Raw genomic sequence first — 21,370 nt, 5'->3', positions numbered from 1 at the left:
CTAGCTAGGTTGATAGGCTGCACGTTCTCTTCTCAACGTCCTCCTGCATGCATGGTTACTTGTACATGAAGTGGTGTACTTGATATTGTTTACTTACAACTGAAGAAAAATTGAATTATGTAAGCGTTGATTGTGTACTAATTTTCGGCTTCTCTAGATCTCGAGGCAGTTGATTGCTAGCTCTTACCCTCCAAACTATTCAATGCGACTTCAATATTTGTCCTATTTATCCCAGAACCAATCCCCTACTTCCGCAATTCAGCCATAAGAATATTCCAACCGATTAACTCATATGGTAGATAATTCTGCTCTCTTAAGCGTAACATATAATTGCATCTTCTGGCGAGCAGCGGGTGTGGCAAAACCTGCTGTGTCTAGATGATAAATTGCTATGATTGTTATGAGTAAAGTCGGGAAGCATTCAAGAATTAATGACCTCAGGTAACGTTCAGATCCAAAGTAGCCAGTTGCTTGTGAAGTTAGAATAATAGTGTCTCATTCCCCACCCTGGGTCTCTCCCGACAAGGAATTATTCAGTGGATAAATGTGTCATGATAAGAACAAGCAAGCAGTCGTGCATGCTGGTGCGGCCTTGTGGATGTGGCTTTGAATTCCATGAGAGCAAGCACTAAATATCAAACTTCTTTTGGGAATGGATAATGTCAACGACCAAACCTTTTCTGATGTTATAGCCTACCAATGAACTTGAGGCCAGAAGACATGGGAAACTGTAGACATGCATGTAAAATTGGGGAAATGTGGTTCAATTGTCAGAGGACAACATCATGGAGAAATGAGGAAATGGATGTAATTTATCTCCTATCATTATTTGCATGTGCCTGTTGTGTTCTCTCATATGATTAGAACTTCAGACTGGCATGTCAATTGAGGACCTCATGACATCTTGTAAAGTTGAAAATTCAACTTATTCCTGCCTGAAATTAATTACCAATAAATTATCTAAATCTCCACAAATGTCCAGGGCCATCGCAGAGGGAATTTTAAGCTGTGATGGGATCTCTCGATCTGGAGGTAGAAGCATATATATAATTTTCCCAAGGAGGTGATACATAAGCCTTTCCTACCTTTTAGACTTTTGATACGGAAAAAAAAAGGTAAAAAAAAAAAAAGGGAATGTTTTCAGTGGAGCAAAGATGCAGCAGCATTCGGATATCTTTAGCATTTAAACTCAAGAATTTGATACCGCAGGCACTCATATGAAAGGATTAGCACTTCACGGTGCATCATCAAGGGAAGGATTAGTCTCTCGCAAAATATAGAATCTGAAAGTGCAGGCCGAGTGCTACACAAGAGGAACTTGGACTCTTGTGCATCTCTCGGAATGTGACATAGGAGCGTCTAGGGGACATTCCATCACGACCCACTTCCGTAATTGGTTGTCATCACAAAGATTTTAGAGGACAAAAGGCAGACCCCAGGACGAGATTGGCCCAATTGAGGATATCCGTTGTCTAATCGTCGTAGAGAGCTGGCCTAATCGGGCTGCCTACAAGGCCTGCCAGTTAGTAGGATAATGAGCTTTTACACGGTCGCTCCACCTCTAAAATGCACTACATCGGAGGTACGCCCAATTTTTCGTTAATTATTTTTCCAAGACAATGAATGGGTAGCGCGGTCTTGTCGGGGTTGTAATTACTAGTCATTGCAAACGGAGCAGCATTGCACTTCTTTTTCATTTTTTTTTGGGTCTATCGCCAATCATCTACTTTATTCCTATGCTATGGGAGAAGGGAGAACCCAACCCCTAAATGCACCAAGCGGGAATTAAATCCCCAACTTGGTGTACCACAGTGCTCTAAGAGGCTCTCTCTGATCACCGGACCAAAGACCAGAGGTTGAGCAACATTAATCGAACAGCCCTATTTGATACAACGAGTATGACACGGTACAGTTATCTCAGTCCCTACAGTATCAAAATCACTTTTTGTCCCAAGATGTATACTACAGCAACTAAAGCCAGTAACAACAAATACACAATGCCACAAATATCAGATCTCTCGAGGCAGTTTACTATGGTGTACTTGGAAGTGGTTCGGTGCCCGAAATATGTGATGCAGCATCTTCTTTCGATATGGCAACATAATTCACAGGAGCAATTGGCCTCGAGCTATCTCTCTTCCCGTCCTTGTTAATTGACCTAGAACCATTTTGATGGGCAGGAAGAGACAGTCGTCTCCCTGCAGTTCCATTAGCACCTCCATTTGCCCGTGGACCCACCACCTTCTTCACACCAACCTGTCGAGCAGGGCTAGGTGTTGTACCAAACATTGCTTCTTGTTCCTTGCTCAGCTGCTCATGGAATTTCTTTTGATCCTGTGGAGGGCAACATATAGATGTTATATACTGTTACTATGCCAGGCATAGATGGGCTCTAAATCATTTGAACGTTACTAATGTAGTTTGTCCTGCCAAAGATGTTTGACTTACCCTCAACCTTCTTTTCTCTTCTTCTCTGTCATGTCTGAGCATTGCATATTCATCTAGCATCGCCAGTAGTGGAACACCATCATACGTGAATGATATGCCACGATCTTCTTCCCATGCTCGAGTCTTGGTAACCAAGGTGTCAACAAGAGCTACATGCCGACAACCAGATTATACAGTTATCCATAAAATGCTCCATATAACCACACAAGCGTTGCCATCCAGAAGAGATCATATTTGAAGATTGTTTTAAAGCTTTCTTGTTAGGTAGCGGAGTAGTCATACAAGTCATAAAAGAAGCTACAGTATTCCAGTACATTATATGCCACATAAACTTCAACTCAAAACAAATTATTTTATCATTGCACCGGTAATCAGTAGATCTATTGTCCACTGGCTCACTGAACTGTACAACAGCATTAAAGAGCCAAAATTCACTTAATGCAACCATTCAGACATGCAAAAAAATATATGCTGCTTGATGGGTATCACTCACATCACTTTGTAATTGAGTGTCTTTCATCCTTGACTGAGCTCAATATGAAAAAATTCATTTATAAATGAAAAGAAATATAATAATCCAGCAAGTAGCCCAAACATACCAATAGATCTGAAATGTACCTGGTATTTTGTTTACTAATACCCGAGCCTTCTCAGCACGCTTGAGATTCAAATGTGCACCACGACTTGCATTGTACCTGTTATCATCCTGTTCAAAAAAGATGCAAGTCATCACATATTTGGTACTGAGAAGAGTAAAAGAGAGAACACAGAAAGTACATGTAATCGCAGGATTCTTTAACTTCACGTATCCTATTTTTCCCTGGAAGAAACCCCAGCCTTGGCCATTCAAGAATAAAATTGCAAACAACAAAGAAATATCTTGGGGGCCTGAAACAAGCTTTAACTAACTTGCATTAAAATACTAAACAGATAGGCTGATCTTTTCTTGGATACCATAGAAAGCAACTACAAGGAAGAAACTGGACTTCTAGACCATTGACTTTTTATCCATTCAAATGCATGTGATGAAAATACACATAAAAAATGGCACGCCAGAGAAGAAAGTTACCCTATTATAGTCCTCAAGCCAGCTCTCTTCTTCACAAGCTGACATCCACTTCTCAACCTTATCCAATATCTCTTTCCTGCTCAAAGCCTCGTCTTTCGCCTTTGCAATCTGATTATCCATGTCTGCCAGTAAATCTGCAGGCTCAACATTCCCAGAATCAATGAGAGCCATAATTTTGTCTCGAGCAGCCTCCGAATCAATCTCTATGTGAGCACGAGCAAATATCTCTTCAAGCTCAGCCTGCCTCTTGAAAGCAATTTCCTTCATTCTACTAGCTTTTAGCTGATCAAGCCTTTCAACCTCCACCTCAGCCTTAACAAGAAGTAAACAAGATGAATACTTGTGTTTTCAGCTTCCATGTTAGAACTTAAAGCACAAGAAAAAAAAATAAAGGCCTATACCTGTTCAATCAGATCCAGCGCAAGGGCCCCAGGAATGGTAACTTCATCAACTGAAGCTGATATATTACAAGTAACATGATCAAATAAACTCCGTTCTTCTTCAGGGGTATCCATCAAATTCCAAAGATCAGTTAGCTGGGTTGCTAATTCTTGAAGCTGCAAGAAAGGCATGTCTTAGAAGGTGAGTACATGGCATACAGATAAGATGAAAGGTAATACAAAATTTGCAAGCAGACACCAGAGTACCATAATGGAAATAAGCCACAGAGTGTTATTATTTCCCATAAATGCCAGACTCAGATAACATGCTAAAGTTACTGATCACAAAGTAAAATTTCTAAACGAACTAATCCTGCAGTGCTAGAGATATCCTTTTTCTTATTTAGATGCATATTGTTGAAATAAGCAGAAGTACAACATAAAAAAATCCAGATACCCCCTACATGCAATTGATTAGTAGTTGTGATTGGATGGCTAGTGTGACTGTACAAGCACCATTCATGGCAACTTTCAAATGATAGTTTACCTTCCACAAAACAAATATCTATCAATGCAACAAAAATACAATGTTTCACACACTGAAACAATTACCTTATGCAGCCTCTGTCTTTTATCCTCCTTTAGTGCTAGGACAGTCTTGGCCAATCTTGACAGTGTGTCATTGCTTATGCTTTTAGATTGGACACCAGTAGAATCATTCAAGCTAGGATGCACTTCTGTCACAGTACTGAAGAAATCCATCCCAAGCACAGCACAAAGATCGTGCACGGTGCTGACAAATTCAAGTACCTTGTGCAATCTCTCACTCTGCATTTTAAAAGTATGGGCCTGTTAAAAACTCAAGACGGGCAAACCTCTTTAAATACAAAAATTCGACCTTAACAGCAGAGTGACGTGACCTTTTCTTTCTGAAGTTCTTGTAGATGAGCATGGAATTCATCTAACTTCTTGAGCGATAAATCAGACTCATCCACGGACGGTCTTTCAACCTGCTCAGTTGTCCCAGCAATCTCTCCACATATTTTTTGTATTTGTGACTGCACGTCAGAAAACTCTTTTATCCTCTCTTCTTTCAGTTTCATCAATTTCTCCAATGCCGGTGCTATAGCAGCAAGTTGTTCCTTGATTGTTCCAGTAGTCTTCTCAGGCTGCACAATCAGAGCCAAAAGAAGATAATGAACTTCAGCTCAAGGTTGAATTGGATGTTAAGTTGACACTGATCCAAACATCCTAATTTCCTAATTACCTAACATTTATGAAAGAATAGCATCAATAGGCGGCTACTTACAATTCCAACAAAACTCTTCTCGCCTAGTGCAGATAAAAGACTTGAGAGTTCAACTTTGGCATCAGCTAATGCCTGAAGAAGGTGTGCCCTGGACTTTGCAGCCTGGTCAACCTTTCTCTTGTACACATCCAAGCACTCTTGCTCCAACTGAAGAAGCATCTTATCCCGCTCCTCATCAGTTTCACCAACCTCATCCCAGATTAGCTGCACTAAGACAAGGATTTCAATCATTGAAATGGTAAATGCACGAAATCATTGAGTAATGCTCAAGTGGCAAACAACTCTAAGTGCTAAACTGACAGAATGATGTGCCATTATTTTATAAGAGACACAAAAGGCCAGTATTGCATGCACCACTTTACTTGCCTAGTGTGTTTCAATAGAATATAACATGTCATCAAGTGGGTTTTCTGAGTTTCACCAGTTGTCAAGACTTCCCATGGCTAATTATGCGCTTAACTATTGTTCATGTCATGAACATAAGAAAATAATAAGTTGAAAAATATGTAGTGTGAGTCAAATGAAGGGGAATTGCCTGCAATTGCTGCAGTAAAGAACCACAGGTAGTCTCTCCTAGAAGAGGACATTGGGCGTCCACTGCTGCCATCCTTTAACAACCTAATCAAAATCATGTGAGATTCGAAATTAGTCCAACAATCACGACACGTCACACTTAAGGTAAAGTAATGTCAAGCACAAAACAGTGTGTCTATTTTCTATTTTTTTCAAAGAAAAAGAAATGAAAAGAAATAGCATCTCAAATGAAAAAAATAAATGCAGAACGAAAATGTAAACCTCAACTAAAGTCAAAATCACGTAGCAAATGCTTATATTGACCTAAAATGAACAATGAAATGCCAGATATTCGCCAGTGATTTTTTTTTTTTAAATCAATTGAAATGTAAGATGCACAAGCTATTAACGATGTGAAATCATTCTAAGCTTCATCATCTCTGGCAACCAAAAACCACGCTGAAAAGAAGAAACAAACAGGTAATTGCCATCTCGAGACTGTAGAATACAAGTTGAACACCACCAACATTATGGCATAACACCCGCAATTTTAATGGTTACCCAGACCACCAACTCATTATGAACATCAAATAACAAAAAATGCCAGGTTAGAATGTAAATTTCCGCCTAGGGGATGAATTCCAGCAGCCAAATCTTTCACAAAAACTCAGCGAATCCTAGTTAAAGAACTTCATTTTCACTTGCACAGACAAAATCAGGTCCCACAAAAATAAAAGAAAAAGCAAAAAGAAGAGTTCCACTGTTAACGATAAACCCGAAATTTCATCACACAATTGAACCCCGCAACCAGCACTCATCCAATACCAAACCACAAAAACAAAGTAAATGCTGAGACGACGATATCACATGGAGTTACAAATACTCAGATCTCAAAAGAAGCACTAAATTCATCAACTTTACTACATTTTCTCGACAAGCGATCAAAGTAGAATTACAACTGCGAGTTTGTGCGTGCACTATGTGAAATAATTTTCACGTAAAGAGAGAATAAAAAGGCTGAAAATGTAGATAATACTTACAGCGATCGTACTGCTAGGATGGAATTTTGGATGGATTTAGGGCTCAGATCTGAGGACCTTTGTTCGATTTTTTGGTGTGTGTGTGTGTGTTGTGCGTGTTTTTGGCAAGGACAGTGAGAGTGAAGCAGAGGAGTGAAGAAAAAGGGCAAAAGGACAGACTGGGACTGAGACTGATATATATTATTTATTTATTTGTGCATAGATTTTAGATGAGGAAGAGGAGACTGATTGTGAGTGGGGCCCCGGTTTTCTAACGTCGTCGTCCAAAGGCGTTAGAAAATTACTCCTATGATTGTCGCGAAGTTTTTTGGTTATATTCTGGCCCGTGGTTTTAGGGACTATTTACGATATTTGACACTGTCGGAGGATGTGAGGTACTCATTTTGCCCTTCACCCTTTGACCGCCGTTGTTTTTCTTTGACTCGTCCCATTGCTCGAACGGGCCGGGCCCTTTCCGCCTCTCTTTCTCTCTCTCTCCTACTAGAAGACTTATTTCCCAAAATTCCTTTTGACCCGTTATGAAATTTGAATTGAAATTTCACACATTTATTTCCTTACTTAAGTTCCGCGGAAAATGCATACAATTGATTGTTTGAAAGTTTTCCTTTTGGAAAAAAAATTATGGAAGCAAATATAAGTGCAACTGCTTTCAATTTTTACATTTGAACTGAATATTTGCAGTATTATTTGATGAATATTCTCCTAGTACTTCTTTTACATTTATGCATTACTAGAGAGGATATTTCATTATATATTGAGTTGTCATAAATTTCTTTAATCGGATTCGTATTCAATATCTACTAAAATATAATTGGTTTGAAAATTTGAACATAGCACATTATACCCATATAATTTTTTTGCAAAAAATTTTATAGTAAACGATAACACGATTTGAGTGATAGAAATAAATTAAAAGATAGCTTATTCCCTTGTTTTGAGGAATTGCATGTTGGTGATAGAAATATCGTGATTTTCAGTCTTTTTTTATAGGTAGACTCTCTTTTGTGAGCTCTGAAAAAAAAAATATTGTTTCTTTGTAGTTCTACATTATTGTGTTGGGAAGCTAAATTATATTATAAGCATAGGAACCCTTCATAATTCATATGTGCTCACTTGTTTTGAAACCACTTTTATATGCCTTCAATTTTTTGTTGAAATAATATAATACTAGGATAGTTTTAATGGAAAAACATTAACAATAACCAATCAATAAATAATATAAATCATTACAATTATAAAAACTAGGCAATTCAAACATTTTCCTATTTTGAGTGAAGAGCATTACTACTTTTTCATGTGACATGCGTAACAATTCATGTATATAAAAAATCCATAGAACGAATTATATTGCCTTGTGATCACAGCTATATATCTAATGACATAAATAAACAACTTGTTTGGAAATTAAATAATAGGACGGAGAACATTTGAATTGAGACTATTCAAACAACACCTCAAACATTGGCTATGGTACTTGAGAAAATATGAAAAGGAGGGGGGCGGGGGTATGTGATATTTTTAAACTTCATGGAAGGCCAATGATATTGGCAAAAAGTTAAGGGAAGGTTTTTGGAATTATCCCATTTATCATTTATGCGGCCACTGAGAACAGGGCAATTACGTTATTATCTTCCAACCCGATGGCCTATATCGTAATTTAAGGATGGACACGGTGCGAGCAACGGTGCATGGAGGAATAAATAAGATTTTGGGGGCAAAACTCAAAAGTCGCGATCATTACCGGGTGTCATCACGAACCATTGTGCACGTCTTTATTATCCGGATACACTCCATCGCAAAAGTCATATTGCTGTCAATTGCAGATCACCCTGTTGATAATTTTCAACTTAAATTTTGGACCCAAAAAAAAATATATATATATAGAGAGAGACAGTTAAAGACAACAATTTGTATCATAATCCCTGTGAGGCCGTGATGATGCATAAAGAGCGAAGGAAAGCATTAAATAAGAAAATTGAAGCTTAGATAGCCGACGCATAATTAATTGCTGTACTATTAATCAAGTGATCTCTTTGTCATTTTCCTTATCTTGGACGCCTAGCTAATCAACTGCACTTAGCTTTCTGCTTGGCTTGTAAAATGAGGAGAAATTTGGTTTTGTTTGGATTGTATTTTTAAAAATTTTTTTTTTATAAAAAAAAATTAGTGTAACGATTTAATATGCATGAGATAAAAAGGTGATTGAAGTATGTGTTCATAGAAAATGTTACAATTTTTTTTAAAAAATTCCTTTGAAACAAACAGAATTCGAAGTTGTTATGGCCAACAATAAGGGCATACCACATAAATAATTAAAAAGTACAAATCACACTTCTAATTAATTAGTTTCCCTTTTCCCGTGACTGGCAAATGATGATTAATTAATTGTTTCTTTCTTTCTTTCAAGTTATATATATATATATATATATATATATATATATATTCTACAAGAGATTTTTCACTTGCGACTTATGTCATGTAGTAGTATTTTCATTTTCCGCATCATCAACTTGAGTCAGTTTGAATTTGTGGGGGAATATAAGGCCATGCTTGGATTGCTTGTTTCCGTCGGAAAATATTGTCGTTTTCCGTGATCACATTTCCCTATCACCTTTTTCCCTCACATATATCAAATCGCTACAGTAATTTTTCCATGAAAAATGACGGAAAATGCAATCCAAACACAACCTAACACTACTTTCCGCTTCCCTCGTTTCTTGACCATGCAAGGTAGGAGTTCACCTAATCATCCCATGAGTAGGTCAAAGTTGAATCTATTAATCTTCACAGCCTCTAACAAAAAATAATATTGAGATTCAAGCAAATATAAACTAGATCCACAAATTAAAGCTGAAAGTAAAGGCAAAGTGCAAGCCAGTGATGCTTTCAGCTACCAACTTTCGCCATTCTATCTCATCGTGTCACATTTTACGAGAGTTTCACGTTGTCATCAAGAAGAATGTTACTTGGTTAAAGTATAATTAATGTACCGGGTTTAGCCATTAATTTTCTAATGCTCCAAGACTGCTCGGTAATAGGCTAAGCTGGAAAACCTGAGGCAGAAAAAATTAGGAGGTGCTGTGCAGACTGCAGAGCTGTGTTTCAACTTTCATGTGACCCTGAATGCTCAATGCTATGGCTAAGCAGGGAATGAATGAATGAATGTGCGTATGTATGGGAGACTTGTTTGCTTGCATTGAACCCACCGCCGCCGCCCGCCAGCAAACAAGGGAAAGGACCGTCACATGCATTTCCTCATTATTAGCAGTACATTTCTTACCCAGTACTAGCTACTATCAGGTAGGTCTCGACCAATCCAAAATACCAAATGCTAAGTGCAATTTCTGATTTCTTAGTGCACTTTCTTTGCCCACCGGGAATTGTGGGGGACTTTAATGAAATTGAAGGTTAGGCTTTTCCTGACTGCCGAAAAACGTCCACAGGCTTACTACAGAAACTTCACAATCTTAGCAAAGCACTTTGGGGGCTATGTCTGGATAAGCCTTCATAAATCCGGATAATATTTTATCTCATTTACAGAGGCTCCCGTCGTACCAAGAAAATATACGGGGATTCAAAACTTTCTCGATGCAGAAATTACCATTTATATGTTGGCGTAGCATAAGCCATTGTTTTTTTTTTTTGGATAAATAAATGTTTTTTGGATAAATATATGTTGGCGTAGCATTCAGCTTTGATCGCTGCTACTACGAACATGTTTCAGAGATCGCCCACTAATATAACTCTTACATTAACAGCAAAATTCGAACATGCACGACCTATGTAGTCAAGCAGCATTTCAAAGTTTCCAAGGAGGACAATTCCTTCAATGCCATACACCTGCTGAGGTATGAAGTGGCAAATTATACAACATATTTCATAATTATGCTTATGTATTATTTAGAGTGTAATTCCGGGGAACAATTCGTTTGTGTTCTGTTGCACTTGTATGATGGCAATGGTATCCTTTCAAGTCTTAATAGCTTTTCCAAGAGAAAGGGGTTATTAGACATTATTAGGGAAGAAGAGTTTGGCAGCGGAGTAAAATTATACTAGCTTCAATTCAATGCAAAAAGGTGCTTACCGTAATCAACCCTTCTAATTTTTATTTATTTCTTTATTGAGAAGGACCCTTAAATGATTGAACAATCTTTCTGCTCTACCCGATCGATGAAAATACTTTGCCATGAAGATCCATGATTACCTGGTTTTAGCTTCTCTTGGCTTTGGGCATGAACACTTTTTTTAGAAAGCTCTTTTTCATGGGATTCAATACGGTGTCCAAAACCCACGTGTCATTAGTGGGACTTTTTCCGTTTGGTTGGAAACTTTAACTCTTCAAACTTTAACCTTTCCGCTTTTTCCTGCAACTTTTCTTGAGCTTTTATTCCAGCAGATTGGGTTTTTTTTTTTTTTTCCTTCCTATCTCTTTGATTGAGAATCCGGTGATGTAGAAGCAAGTATTGGAAGCTCAAATCCAAATCCATTGTTTTTGTAAGTTCTCTTTTGTCACTTGGTTAATGTTTTTGCAATTCTTGAATAGCTTCTTTTCCCACTTCTCCGTTGGTTAAGCTGGCAGGCCTTCTTTTTTTTTTTTTTTTGGTTAATCATTTTACTCGTATGATGCCATGCATAATGAGACAGAAGGCATCTATTGCTCGCTGCTGGGAATCATTAAAACAGGAAAATTCAACCAAGATATTTAGGTGATAACATCATTGCAGCCTGCCCCCAGCAGAAAGATTTTGGGATTAGTTTTAATAGTACTACAAAATACGACGATGACTTCTTTTGTCCGGATTGCCTCATTGTATGGGGTACCTGTTGCTCTGTTTGGTGGGTCTTATACAGGGTTACGATTTTCGTTATGACTCTTAATTGAACAGCATTAGCCTTTTCTTCACCAAGTAACATAAATATGCGGAGAGGGATAGTCCTTTTTAAAGCACAAATCACTTAAATCATGTAAATTTATGAAACTAAGCAGGAAGAACTTTGCTAATTGACGGGGTCCGAAACGGGCTCAGTCTGTGGAAACTTGGTCATACATGGTAGTGAAAACTTTGATGCCTCTGAATTGATCTCAATGAGGGACAGAAAATAATATCATATTTCGTTTGCTGAATTTCTTTTCAAAATTTAATCTGTTTTCACACAAATTCAGTAGATGGTCGTTCAGATTGGATCATTTCTTTTTATAGATTCTGTTGCATTATATGATATGATGTTCTTCTATTGGTCAGGCTTATTCACTCTGCAAAAAAAAAGAAAAAAGTCTTCCAACAAAATAATACAGAAGGATGACACAGAGGGATCATGGTCCTGCTTCTCCATCTACTCCTAGATTTCGTCATCGTAGGCGTTCAACTGAGGTGAGCGATCAAACGATAGCAACCTATTAGTTTCTTCTAACTTCTAAGGTCCTTTGAGATGAGAACGTTTTGATTGTGCGTACTAGGATCGTCCAAGAAATGGAGGCCCATCCTATATATACCTTAATTCCTAACTTACGCTTTTCATGCATTTATCCCGTCATTTAGTCCATTTCAATACTACCAATATGTCATAATTGAATGAGGTTGAAGGCACAGGGATTTCTGCTTCTGTTATTGGTTTTCGGAGAAGCCACGATTTTGCATGTCTTGTCTTGCCACCACAGTAAGTTTAAGTTATGGCTTCAGGTTGGGGATCAAATTGCCCCGGCTTGCAGTTAATCCAAAGAGTGCGTTTGATCTAAAATTTTCTCGGCCATGTAAAACATTTATTCCTCATCAACTTTCATGGTATATTTAGAAAACTAAACATTTCATCCTCTCTTCAGTCTTTTCCGGATGTACGCAAATTGAGCGGAAGCTACTTACTCGTTGATGACGAGAACAAGTACAGATCAATGCGGATCCGCACAGCTTCTACGTTTTGGATGCTTATAAGTATACTATTCATTCTTTACATGGGTCATCTTTATATCTGTGCCATGGTGGTTGTCATCCAAATATTCATGACTGGAGAGCTATTCAGTTTATCGAGAAGAGTCAACGAGGAAAGGCAGCTTCCAGGATTTAGGCTGCTAAACTGGTAATGATTCAAATCAGCGTTCCTTCTCGTTTTGAAGGCTTGTTAATTCCTCGCGGCAGAAGATTAAGGTCTAAAACTAAGATGATGTGTTGCTCCAGGCATTTCTTCTTCACAGCAATGCTGCATGTATACGGCCGTATCCTCAGTCAACATCTTGTAAAAACTGTAACGTCTGAAAGGGCCTTCTATAAGCTGGTGAACAAGCTTGTAAAATACCAGATGGTCATTTGCTATTTCTTATATATTGCAGGTTGGACCATGCTGTTATGAGTCCTTACCTTAGGTCTTATATTTCTCTCCTCTTTGATTGGTTACTAAATATTGTTGCATGCATCTGGCTTCATGTTTTATTTGCACATTTCTTTATGAAAATGAACGTTTAGCTCAATGTTACAGGAGTCGTGTGCTTCATTCTCACCCTGAAGAAGAAGATGTACAAATATCAGTTTGGTCAGTATGCGTGGACACACATGATCCTCATTACGGTATTCATGCAGTCATCGTTCACTGTAGCCAACATTTTTGAAGGAATATTCTGGTAATGTTGGGCCCCCAATTGTTCATTTTTTCGCTGCATTTTTTTTTTCTTTCATAATGAACTTCTGAAGCAGCAGTTTTTAAGAGGGAATCATCACTTTTAACACACTTGGTTAGGTGCTCTATTGTCGTCGAACAACAAAGATTAGCAAAGCTACGAATTCCCTGGAGACAGTTACATTATATGCCTATTTTTCTGCTCGACTTTGGCTAACCTAATGAATGAACCTGCAGTAGAAGCCCGAGTTACACAGAAATCTGATCTTTTGGTCTTTCTCATTTTTTGTTATAGAAATTTATATATGATGTTCCAGAAATGTGCTGATAGGATTTGGGGTTCCTATGGATGTAAACAAAGTACCTCTCTTTTAAAAAAAAAAAAAGGAAATAAAATCCAGATGAATATTGATTTCTTCAAAAGTTGTGGAGATTTCAATCTCTTTATGCTTTTCAACTGAAGAATTATGTGGCCAATTTGCAATGCTATCAATTCTTCAGTTCGTCTTTATGCGAGTGAAAAAACAAGTTGATCATCGTGATTGATGCAGGTTCCTTTTGCCTGCATCACTTATAGCTATCAACGATATAGCTGCTTATCTTTTTGGTTTCTTCTTTGGAAGAACACCACTGATCAAACTTTCTCCAAAAAAGACCTGGGAGGGTTTTATCGGAGCATCTGTTGCAACCATGGCATCAGCATTTCTGGTAAGCATCTTCTGGTGCTTTATGATGACGAAAAGTAAACAGAAAATATTATGTTCTGCCCTGCTAAATGCCTTTACTACCTCTCGACTTCCAGGATTTCTCAGACAAATCTTGTCCTTAGTGACTATATATATATATCCTAATAAATTTCACATGCAGCTTGCAAACATCATGGGCCGTTTTCAGTGGTTTACTTGTCCAAGAAAGGTGAAATTCTCCATACAAACCATTTCCCAATGGTTGGAAACTAGGTTTATGACATGACATTCTAAAATAACCAAGTGCAGGATCTATCAACCGGTTGGCTCGAGTGTGAACCTGGTCCATTGTTTAAGCCGGATTACTACTCATTATCTGGGTTGCTTCCTGAATGGGTAATTTACAGACTGTCAAATGCTTCCATTGAAATTTTTAATACTACTTTCTTGCTCAAATATCTTGCTGAAAGACACGGTAGTGTAAATCTGTTTTAACAAATTAATGGGTGCAGTTCCCATGGAAGGAGATATCCATTTTGCCCGTGCAGTGGCATGCTTTATGCCTGGGCTTGTTTGCATCAATGATAGCACCTTTTGGAGGTTTCTTTGCGAGTGGATTCAAGAGAGCTTTTAAGATCAAGGTAATCATTCCTATATTATTGTCTCTGGATATTAAAAAAAAAAAAATTGTGGAAATCATACCCGTCTTTTCCTCCATTTGTTATTCAGGATTTTGGTGCCAGCATTCCTGGACATGGAGGTTTTACTGATAGAATGGACTGCCAGGTGAGCTACCAGAATCTGTCTTTGAACACTTCTCTCGAAATTCCCTCTTTCACGAAAGGGTGCAAAACATACCTATATTTCTTTTCATCCTTGCATTTTCTCATCATCGATATGGAGTCTTGCGTCTGATCTCAAGCGGAGGACACTGATGACCAATGCCAACCTTCAATGCAGATGGTGATGGCCATATTTGCTTACATCTATTACCAGTCTTTCGTTGCTTCCCAAGACAATCCTGTCGAGATGATCTTGGATCAGGTGAACTGCTCATTGTTGGAACAGCTACTTCATATAGATTTGAAGATACTTCATTTTCAGTTTTCAATCTCGTGACAACGGTGTGGAAGTTAACAATGCCAAAGATTTGCCTGTGGCATTAATCTTAAAAAACACGAACATGCTACAAAAATATTGCATTCAATTATTAATCGGGAAAAACATTAGAAACTAGTCCAGCCACGAGTATTACTTGATTTCCCAGTCCATACTCCTAATATGCTGAAGTTTTGGCGTTGCAGATTGTACGGCATCTCAGCTTCGAGGAGCAAAACGCACTCTATTTGAAGCTCAGTCAGATATTCGAGGAGCGGCAGTTTATCACTTCCTTGAGCAGATAATTCTCAGTTTCGCTTGGATAACAATTGTTGGCAATGGCTATGAAGCAACTTCAAGGTTATAGGATTCAATTGTTTCGTCTCCAATTGCCCAAGGTTATAGGATTCAATTTTGAAGATAGGCAGGATCCCATTTACAGGTTGCAACCATGGTTTGGAGGAAATAGAATAGAGATTAGAATGGTGGGATTGCTGACGTTTTATTGTAAACTAAGGACATGGGGCAATCCCGAACCACCCCAAGAACATGAAACAAACGAATAACTGTGTGCTACCTTGCACGAGTTGCAATTTTCTATCTCGATCTTTGTCATAACGTTTTTTGGTTCTGCTTTGTGGAGACCGAGGTTTTGAATGCTTGGTCAGAACTCACAACAGAGTAGCAATCTCAAGGAGGAAAAAGGAAAGCAGCAGGTTTTTTTTAAAAAAAAATCTGTTCTTGGGGATTTGTTCAATATGGATCATTAAGCTTCGCATGTCCAACGACCCGAATGCTAAACAATACGGATCATTAAATGCTATAATTTCTCTGATTCCGTAAAGACAACCCCAAAACAGTGGACCTGAGACCGGCAAGTCCAAGACGAATCTTGCAATAACTTCGCATGTCCGGCCGAAAACATTGGAGATGTCATCTCTTCTCATAGTTCGCGACCAGAAGGTGGACCGTTCTTAAAAGTGAAAGCCACAACAGACATATATCTCCTTTCCTTGCTATCCAAAACCATGCATTATTTTCTAATTGCTTTTATCTACCGAGTTGTGTATTGTATTTCTGCATTTTCTCTTAGCCATTCTAGCACTTTTGCCCCCTCCAGCACCTCTTGCACCTGTACGAATTTTCAAAGGGAAAAAGAGCAAGTAAAAGCTTTGCCACTTGGTACACCTTATGCACAGATTTAGGATGTTCCTCAACAGGCCGGAGATTGAATTCAGAGCAAAGCAGCCCATTAAACCACGTCAACATTCCTTTTACTTCTTTTCTATACAATTTCTAATAAAGGAAAATTGCTCAGCTCTGAATCCCTTTATCTACCAAAATTTCTCAAGGTTTCCCAATTAGTTCAAAACATAGTTTGTCTGTGGACCCCAAACTATTTAGTCTAAAAGAGAGATCAATTTTTTTAAAGTGGCTATGAGGATTACATCTTGCGTAGTGTACTAACCTGTTCCTTCACACGCTCCTCATCGTATTCCTGATTATGTCTTTTGAATTCGGCAATTGAGTTTTTTACTTCTTTCACCAGCTCTTCTGTTGAAAACTGCAGCATGGGAAGGAAGTCATAGATGAACACTAGGTTTTCCAAACTAAATGGTTAATGAAAATATACGAGATAAGCAAAGGATGAGTAGTTTGAATATCACGGAGAAAGAATCAGAGGGGGATAAAAGGGTGCACCTGCAAATTTTCACGTTTAAATATGTCACCAACAGCTAGATTCTGCTTTATCAAATGATTTATGTTTTCCTTGTTGTTCTCCAAGAACTCATTGACTGCCTTGGCACTTGATAAATATGCCAACTGTTGATCATTCAGCTGCCTATTTGCCTACTCCAATTACAGTGCTTAAATGAATACGTGTTTATTAGATGCATAATGATGTCAACTTCTAGCATTCTAAGAAAGTCAAGAGTGGCCTACAAGAAAATAGGATTGGAAGTAATCACCTGCATTTGCAAAAGTTGGGCTCCATAAAGTTCCCTTCCTTGTTCCTCAAACAAAGACCGAGGGATGTCCACTTCAACCATCTTTAGAATGCCAAAGAGAATAGCTAGACTTGTAGTTAGAAGAATTTACATGGGTACGAGAATAACCAAACTGCTGAGGTCATGATGGTTAAAGTTCAATTGAAAAGAAAATTCTCTTAAGTGCCCACTTGTAAAAAAATAAAAAATAAAAGTGCCCACTTTTAGATACCACATAGAGTTGGTGACATGGCCCTCAGTCCAGGAGAACAGGGAGGGGGAGGAGAGATTATTCTCTTATAGCTATTATAATGCCATAAATAACACCATCATCACACTACATCAAATGTCGACTTGAATAACATATAAAAAGACAACGAAAAGAAATAAAAGCAGACAGATCAACAAGATAAAGTCCACTTTAACAGCAAGGGTAACATGTAAGTTGGATAGGATAAACTGCAGCCAGAAGATGTCAAAGTGGATATTTCTGATATATCTAATGTTCATCATGCCTCAAAGTATAGAATACCTTGCATAGTCGATCAAGAATCGCATTATCTGCTGCTTGTTCTTTGGCAGTTTGCTCCACTTCTAGGCACTTCTCCAGTAATGCTTTCTTGACCTGCAGGCACATGTAGCAAGTAACAGTGTGAAAAAAGGATGAGCAATTACATCAATCACCTGAATTTAATTACAACAGGACTCTAAAAGCTCACCTCCTCCAGTGTAGTGCACCCAGGAAGTAGCTTATCAGCAATGGAGTCATCAAGATTAGGTAGATCTCGATGAAACAGTTCCTTACATTCCACCTAGAGTAAGTGAAGCATTACACTGCATCATTTTCCTCAAAATGTTCCATTATCATGTATAAGGTTGCATGCAGAAATATATTAAACTATTGAATAAAGTTTAGATGAATCAAAAGTGAACATTAACCTAACAATTTGATAATTCTGTCAAACTGATTAAATAACACTTGTTAGATGCATTGACAACAAGGAAAACTTTACACGAAGGTACCCTGTCTCAATATTGGTAAAGTTTCAGGGGACTCTGCGAGTTCTAATAACAGCTAGTATCAGCAAAAATGAATACCAGTATGTTCAAAATTGCTCAGGCTTTACACAGGCTAGAACAGTTACGAATTTCACAACTCATCTTGTGTACTAAAAGGCATAAATGAAAAGACGAAAGAAGAAAATAAGCAAAGCTTATCATGTAGAAAATAAATGAATTTACTAGTCAGTTTCATCAATCTGAAAGACCCTTAAAATAGGAATGTGACTCACGGTAAATTTAGCTTCAATACCCCGAAGATTTTCTTGTGCCCATGATTCAGGAAATACATACTGAAAGCTCTTTGTTTCACCACGTTGGATCCCAGTAATCGCCTCCAGGAAACCAGGAAGGATTCTATCTCCATCTTCTGTATCAAATTGAAAACCTACAAACAGATATTGAAATTTAAGTATTTCACCATAGTGTCAACCTTAATTCATAACTACAGTAAGAAAATGCCTTAAACTTTTATAATCATGAAGTCTAGAGACTGATCCATCATACTGCTCCTATTTGCAATAAAACATCAAGCATGAAATCTGCAAAGTTTAGTACTGCAGACATCTTCATAGTTACAGCTTTGAGATGCATGGTTACAGCTTTGCATCTTCATACGTAATTTCTAAGGGGATACTTGAGAATAAAGTCCATTCACACCAGAACATATATGGATAGATCTTGGAATGGGAGTTCTTTCTTTCTATCGCAAAAGTAGAGGCATGCACCAGAAACCAAATAAAGTGAAAAAAAAAGGATATATAGTTAAAACAGACAAATAACATCTTGATCGGAAGATAATCAACTATTGTTTGAAGAAGAAATATGGTCGAGGATGGGCAAACCTCTACTCTCTGCCGATGGAATGCTTTTAGCATCTGAGTCATCTGCCTCTATTGTTGTTGCAGATATATCAAGTACAGCAACATCCCCAAGCTGTAGAAATTTACTCTCAAGTCCACAATACATTAGAAAGCAAGAAGACCTATTTCAGTTACTGAACTTGGAATATGTATCATTCCTACGAAATAAAGCATGCTTTTACCTTTACTCCTCTGTCAGTTACAATTCTAAGTGAACCTAGAGACTTATGGCGACGCCTTAATTCTTCTTCAGAAGCTTTCTTGGCATCTATCTCGCTGTCTATCTCTACAACAATCTTCAAATTCTTGTACCCATATTCAGGAACCCATTTGACTTCAGGCGCCACATCAACAATGACGTCATATCTAGACCCCACTAAAAAATTGCATGAGCACACGGAAAAATGCATATGAAAGTAAGAAAGTATTGAATTTCCATCACTATTTCCTTGCCTCTGAATGCAGTAATACTATAACAACATTCTACCATAGGGAGCTGTAGCTACCTAATAGCAACTAAGTTCATAAGCTCCATTACATGACATGCAAGGGTGAAGTTACTTGAAGTTAATACTTTAACAAACCTCAGAGAGTTCAAAGAAGAGTATGTATTCTCCATCTCTGAAAATTTTGTCACAATACGAATTGAATCTTCCAAGGCTTTTCCAGTCATCTGTGAAATAGCATTCGAAATATAGTCAGCAAACCAAGTAATGAGCAGTTCCAGCAGAAAGAGAAGCGCGCTATGCATTCCATGTTCGCTAAGAAATAATCTAGGAATAGTCGTTAACAGATGAAACCAAATAGAAAAGACAACCTACCGAAGACATAGCATGTGGAAGGGTTCTCTTCAAGATAGACTCAACAATAGCCTTCTGGATATTCTGTTTACCTATGTAATTGATAAGAATGCTTTCTGGAACATTCTTCCCAGGGCGAAACCCTGGCACCTGCACCCAGTAGCAATATACCAATCAATTTGCAATTCGTTTTGCCGTATTCACAAAGGAAAGCTCAAATTTGACACTTCCCATTTCACATATCAGAGAGCTTCTCTCAAAATCGCTTCTTTTTTTTCATTCTTCCTTCTCTTTTGACAGACAGAGATAAAGATTCTTATAAAGACTATAACAATTTATTGGCAGATATTAACAGACTGATAAAGCAAGGCAAAAAGCACCTTTGCCTTCTTCATGAACTCTCGGATGACTCTGCTGTAGCAATCCTCACAAACAACAGGGGGGACTTCTACGCTCAACCTTACCTGCAAGCAAGAGTTCAACGATAAAGAAAAAGCTCGTTAGCAGCATTCAAGAGGTCATTTAAAAATTAAACACAAAGAAAACATGCGTATGGGATGTTCTAAACAAAGAAATAAAGTTTTCACCTTTTACTGAGATTAGAAATACAGTAAGGAGAAAAAAAAGGCGCACAAGATTACTCACTCTAGAATTGGGTTCTTCGGTTTCAGTAACATTGAGATCAGCTGGAAGTTTTTCAACAAGGGTATCAACTTCAGCAGTAGAAGCTGAAGCTTCAAAGGTCTTTGAGATTTTCTTGAATTGCTGAGACGGTGAATTACTAGTAACGTGTTTAATAGGAGGGAACAAAATTGTGTTCTTGACGGGCTGAATAAGAGGGTTCACAGGTCGGGAACTGAAAGAAGGGCAAGGGGAGAGAAGAGAGGCCTTGAATTCGAGTAATGTTGATGCTGTTGCTGTGCCATAGAGCACCATTTTTGGCTCTGTGGAACAGCGAAACTGTTAACCTGCCGGGGCTTTTGAAGTGAATGATGGATAGGATGTCCAAGTAGTAAGGTATTGACATGGTCAGGCCTAAACGACACAGTTCTGTATTTCAGGAATTTTTTTTTTTTTAGTTTTTGAGGAAACTGGAGATCTTCGGTGTAAAGTGTAAACTAGCTGAGCGAAGCGCAAATATTGCCCAGCTTGAGTAAAGGCTCGTAAATTTCACCAGTACTGTTCGAAATTTGATGATGGAATTTGCCTCGATAACATCATAAAGAAATTAAATTAGCGGAGTTTCACTGGTGTTTAGGTCAATAGCAAGGAACTCAAACCAGTAGTTCAAGTCAAGCCCTAGTTTGGTGTTAATTCAAACGAGTATTTTGATTGTCAAACTCGACTTGTACTTAACTTGTCAAGACTCGAGCTCGCTCGATTTAGTGAACGAGTTTTAAAATATACTCGAACTTGACTTGACAAATAAGACATGTGATTCAAGTTCGAATTCGAGCTCGACTAATTTATCGCAAACTAGTCGAGATCGTACGAATTAATCACCATAA

The 21,370-nt window shown here is 38.0% G+C and overlaps 3 protein-coding genes across 4 annotated transcripts; 1 reads left to right on the top strand and 2 right to left on the bottom strand.

The window, feature by feature from the left end:
- Positions 1-1,856: 1,856 nt before the first annotated feature.
- Positions 1,857-6,945, bottom strand: LOC113687903 (65-kDa microtubule-associated protein 1). The gene is made up of 10 exons (XM_027205432.2): positions 6,760-6,945; positions 5,742-5,824; positions 5,207-5,410; positions 4,818-5,066; positions 4,510-4,725; positions 3,919-4,074; positions 3,518-3,829; positions 3,067-3,154; positions 2,449-2,597; positions 1,857-2,334 (listed from the first exon to the last, which is right to left on the bottom strand). Exons 2-10 carry the CDS (start codon positions 5,811-5,813, stop codon positions 2,032-2,034), a joined length of 1,749 nt encoding a protein of 582 aa, XP_027061233.1. The 5' UTR covers positions 5,814-5,824; positions 6,760-6,945; the 3' UTR covers positions 1,857-2,031.
- A 4,242-nt stretch (positions 6,946-11,187) lies between these two features.
- On the top strand, positions 11,188-15,752 carry LOC113688138 (phosphatidate cytidylyltransferase 1). The gene is made up of 12 exons (XM_027205816.2): positions 11,188-11,253; positions 12,003-12,131; positions 12,581-12,834; positions 12,933-13,084; positions 13,231-13,372; positions 13,920-14,076; positions 14,236-14,283; positions 14,364-14,450; positions 14,567-14,695; positions 14,784-14,840; positions 15,015-15,098; positions 15,359-15,752. Exons 2-12 carry the CDS (start codon positions 12,060-12,062, stop codon positions 15,455-15,457), a joined length of 1,281 nt encoding a protein of 426 aa, XP_027061617.1. The 5' UTR covers positions 11,188-11,253; positions 12,003-12,059; the 3' UTR covers positions 15,458-15,752.
- A 95-nt stretch (positions 15,753-15,847) lies between these two features.
- Positions 15,848-20,864, bottom strand: LOC113688137 (trigger factor-like protein TIG, Chloroplastic). 2 transcript variants are annotated; one of them, XM_027205814.2, is made up of 13 exons: positions 20,508-20,864; positions 20,243-20,326; positions 19,884-20,012; positions 19,647-19,735; positions 19,245-19,428; positions 19,045-19,135; positions 18,433-18,587; positions 17,860-17,952; positions 17,673-17,765; positions 17,123-17,203; positions 16,854-17,003; positions 16,621-16,716; positions 15,848-16,284 (listed from the first exon to the last, which is right to left on the bottom strand). In XM_027205814.2, the coding sequence occupies exons 1-13, from the start codon at positions 20,796-20,798 to the stop codon at positions 16,207-16,209; spliced, it is 1,614 nt and encodes a 537-aa protein (XP_027061615.1). In that variant the 5' UTR covers positions 20,799-20,864; the 3' UTR covers positions 15,848-16,206. The 2 variants fall into 2 exon arrangements, with proteins under 2 accessions (XP_027061615.1, XP_027061616.1); XM_027205815.2 differs by lacking the exons at positions 15,848-16,284; positions 16,621-16,716 and having other exon boundaries at positions 16,861-17,020.
- Positions 20,865-21,370: the final 506 nt, after the last annotated feature.

The sequence above is a fragment of the Coffea arabica genome, chromosome 5e, assembly GCF_036785885.1.
Source record: "Coffea arabica cultivar ET-39 chromosome 5e, Coffea Arabica ET-39 HiFi, whole genome shotgun sequence".
In the NCBI taxonomy this organism is placed as follows: domain Eukaryota; kingdom Viridiplantae; phylum Streptophyta; class Magnoliopsida; order Gentianales; family Rubiaceae; genus Coffea; species Coffea arabica.
Note: the sequence above shows the minus strand (reverse complement) of the source record. Positions and strands in the feature narration are given on the sequence as shown.

Coding starts and splice junctions, on each gene's coding strand:
- LOC113687903 (XM_027205432.2), bottom strand. CDS start 5,813: ATGGCAGCAGTGGACGCCCAATGTCCTCTTCTAGGAGAGACTACCTGT. Junction 5,067..5,206: donor AGAAGAGTTTTGTTGGAATT/GTAAGTAGCCGC, acceptor CTGATTGTGCAG/CCTGAGAAGACTACTGGAAC. Junction 2,598..3,066: donor ATTAGTAAACAAAATACCAG/GTACATTTCAGA, acceptor GTCGGCATGTAG/CTCTTGTTGACACCTTGGTT.
- LOC113688138 (XM_027205816.2), top strand. CDS start 12,060: ATGACACAGAGGGATCATGGTCCTGCTTCTCCATCTACTCCTAGATTT. Junction 13,373..13,919: donor ATTTTTGAAGGAATATTCTG/GTAATGTTGGGC, acceptor TGATTGATGCAG/GTTCCTTTTGCCTGCATCAC. Junction 14,841..15,014: donor CTGATAGAATGGACTGCCAG/GTGAGCTACCAG, acceptor CCTTCAATGCAG/ATGGTGATGGCCATATTTGC.
- LOC113688137 (XM_027205814.2), bottom strand. CDS start 20,798: ATGGTGCTCTATGGCACAGCAACAGCATCAACATTACTCGAATTCAAG. Junction 17,204..17,672: donor TTCTTGATCGACTATGCAAG/GTATTCTATACT, acceptor GGCATTCTAAAG/ATGGTTGAAGTGGACATCCC. Junction 16,717..16,853: donor TTAAACGTGAAAATTTGCAG/GTGCACCCTTTT, acceptor CCCATGCTGCAG/TTTTCAACAGAAGAGCTGGT.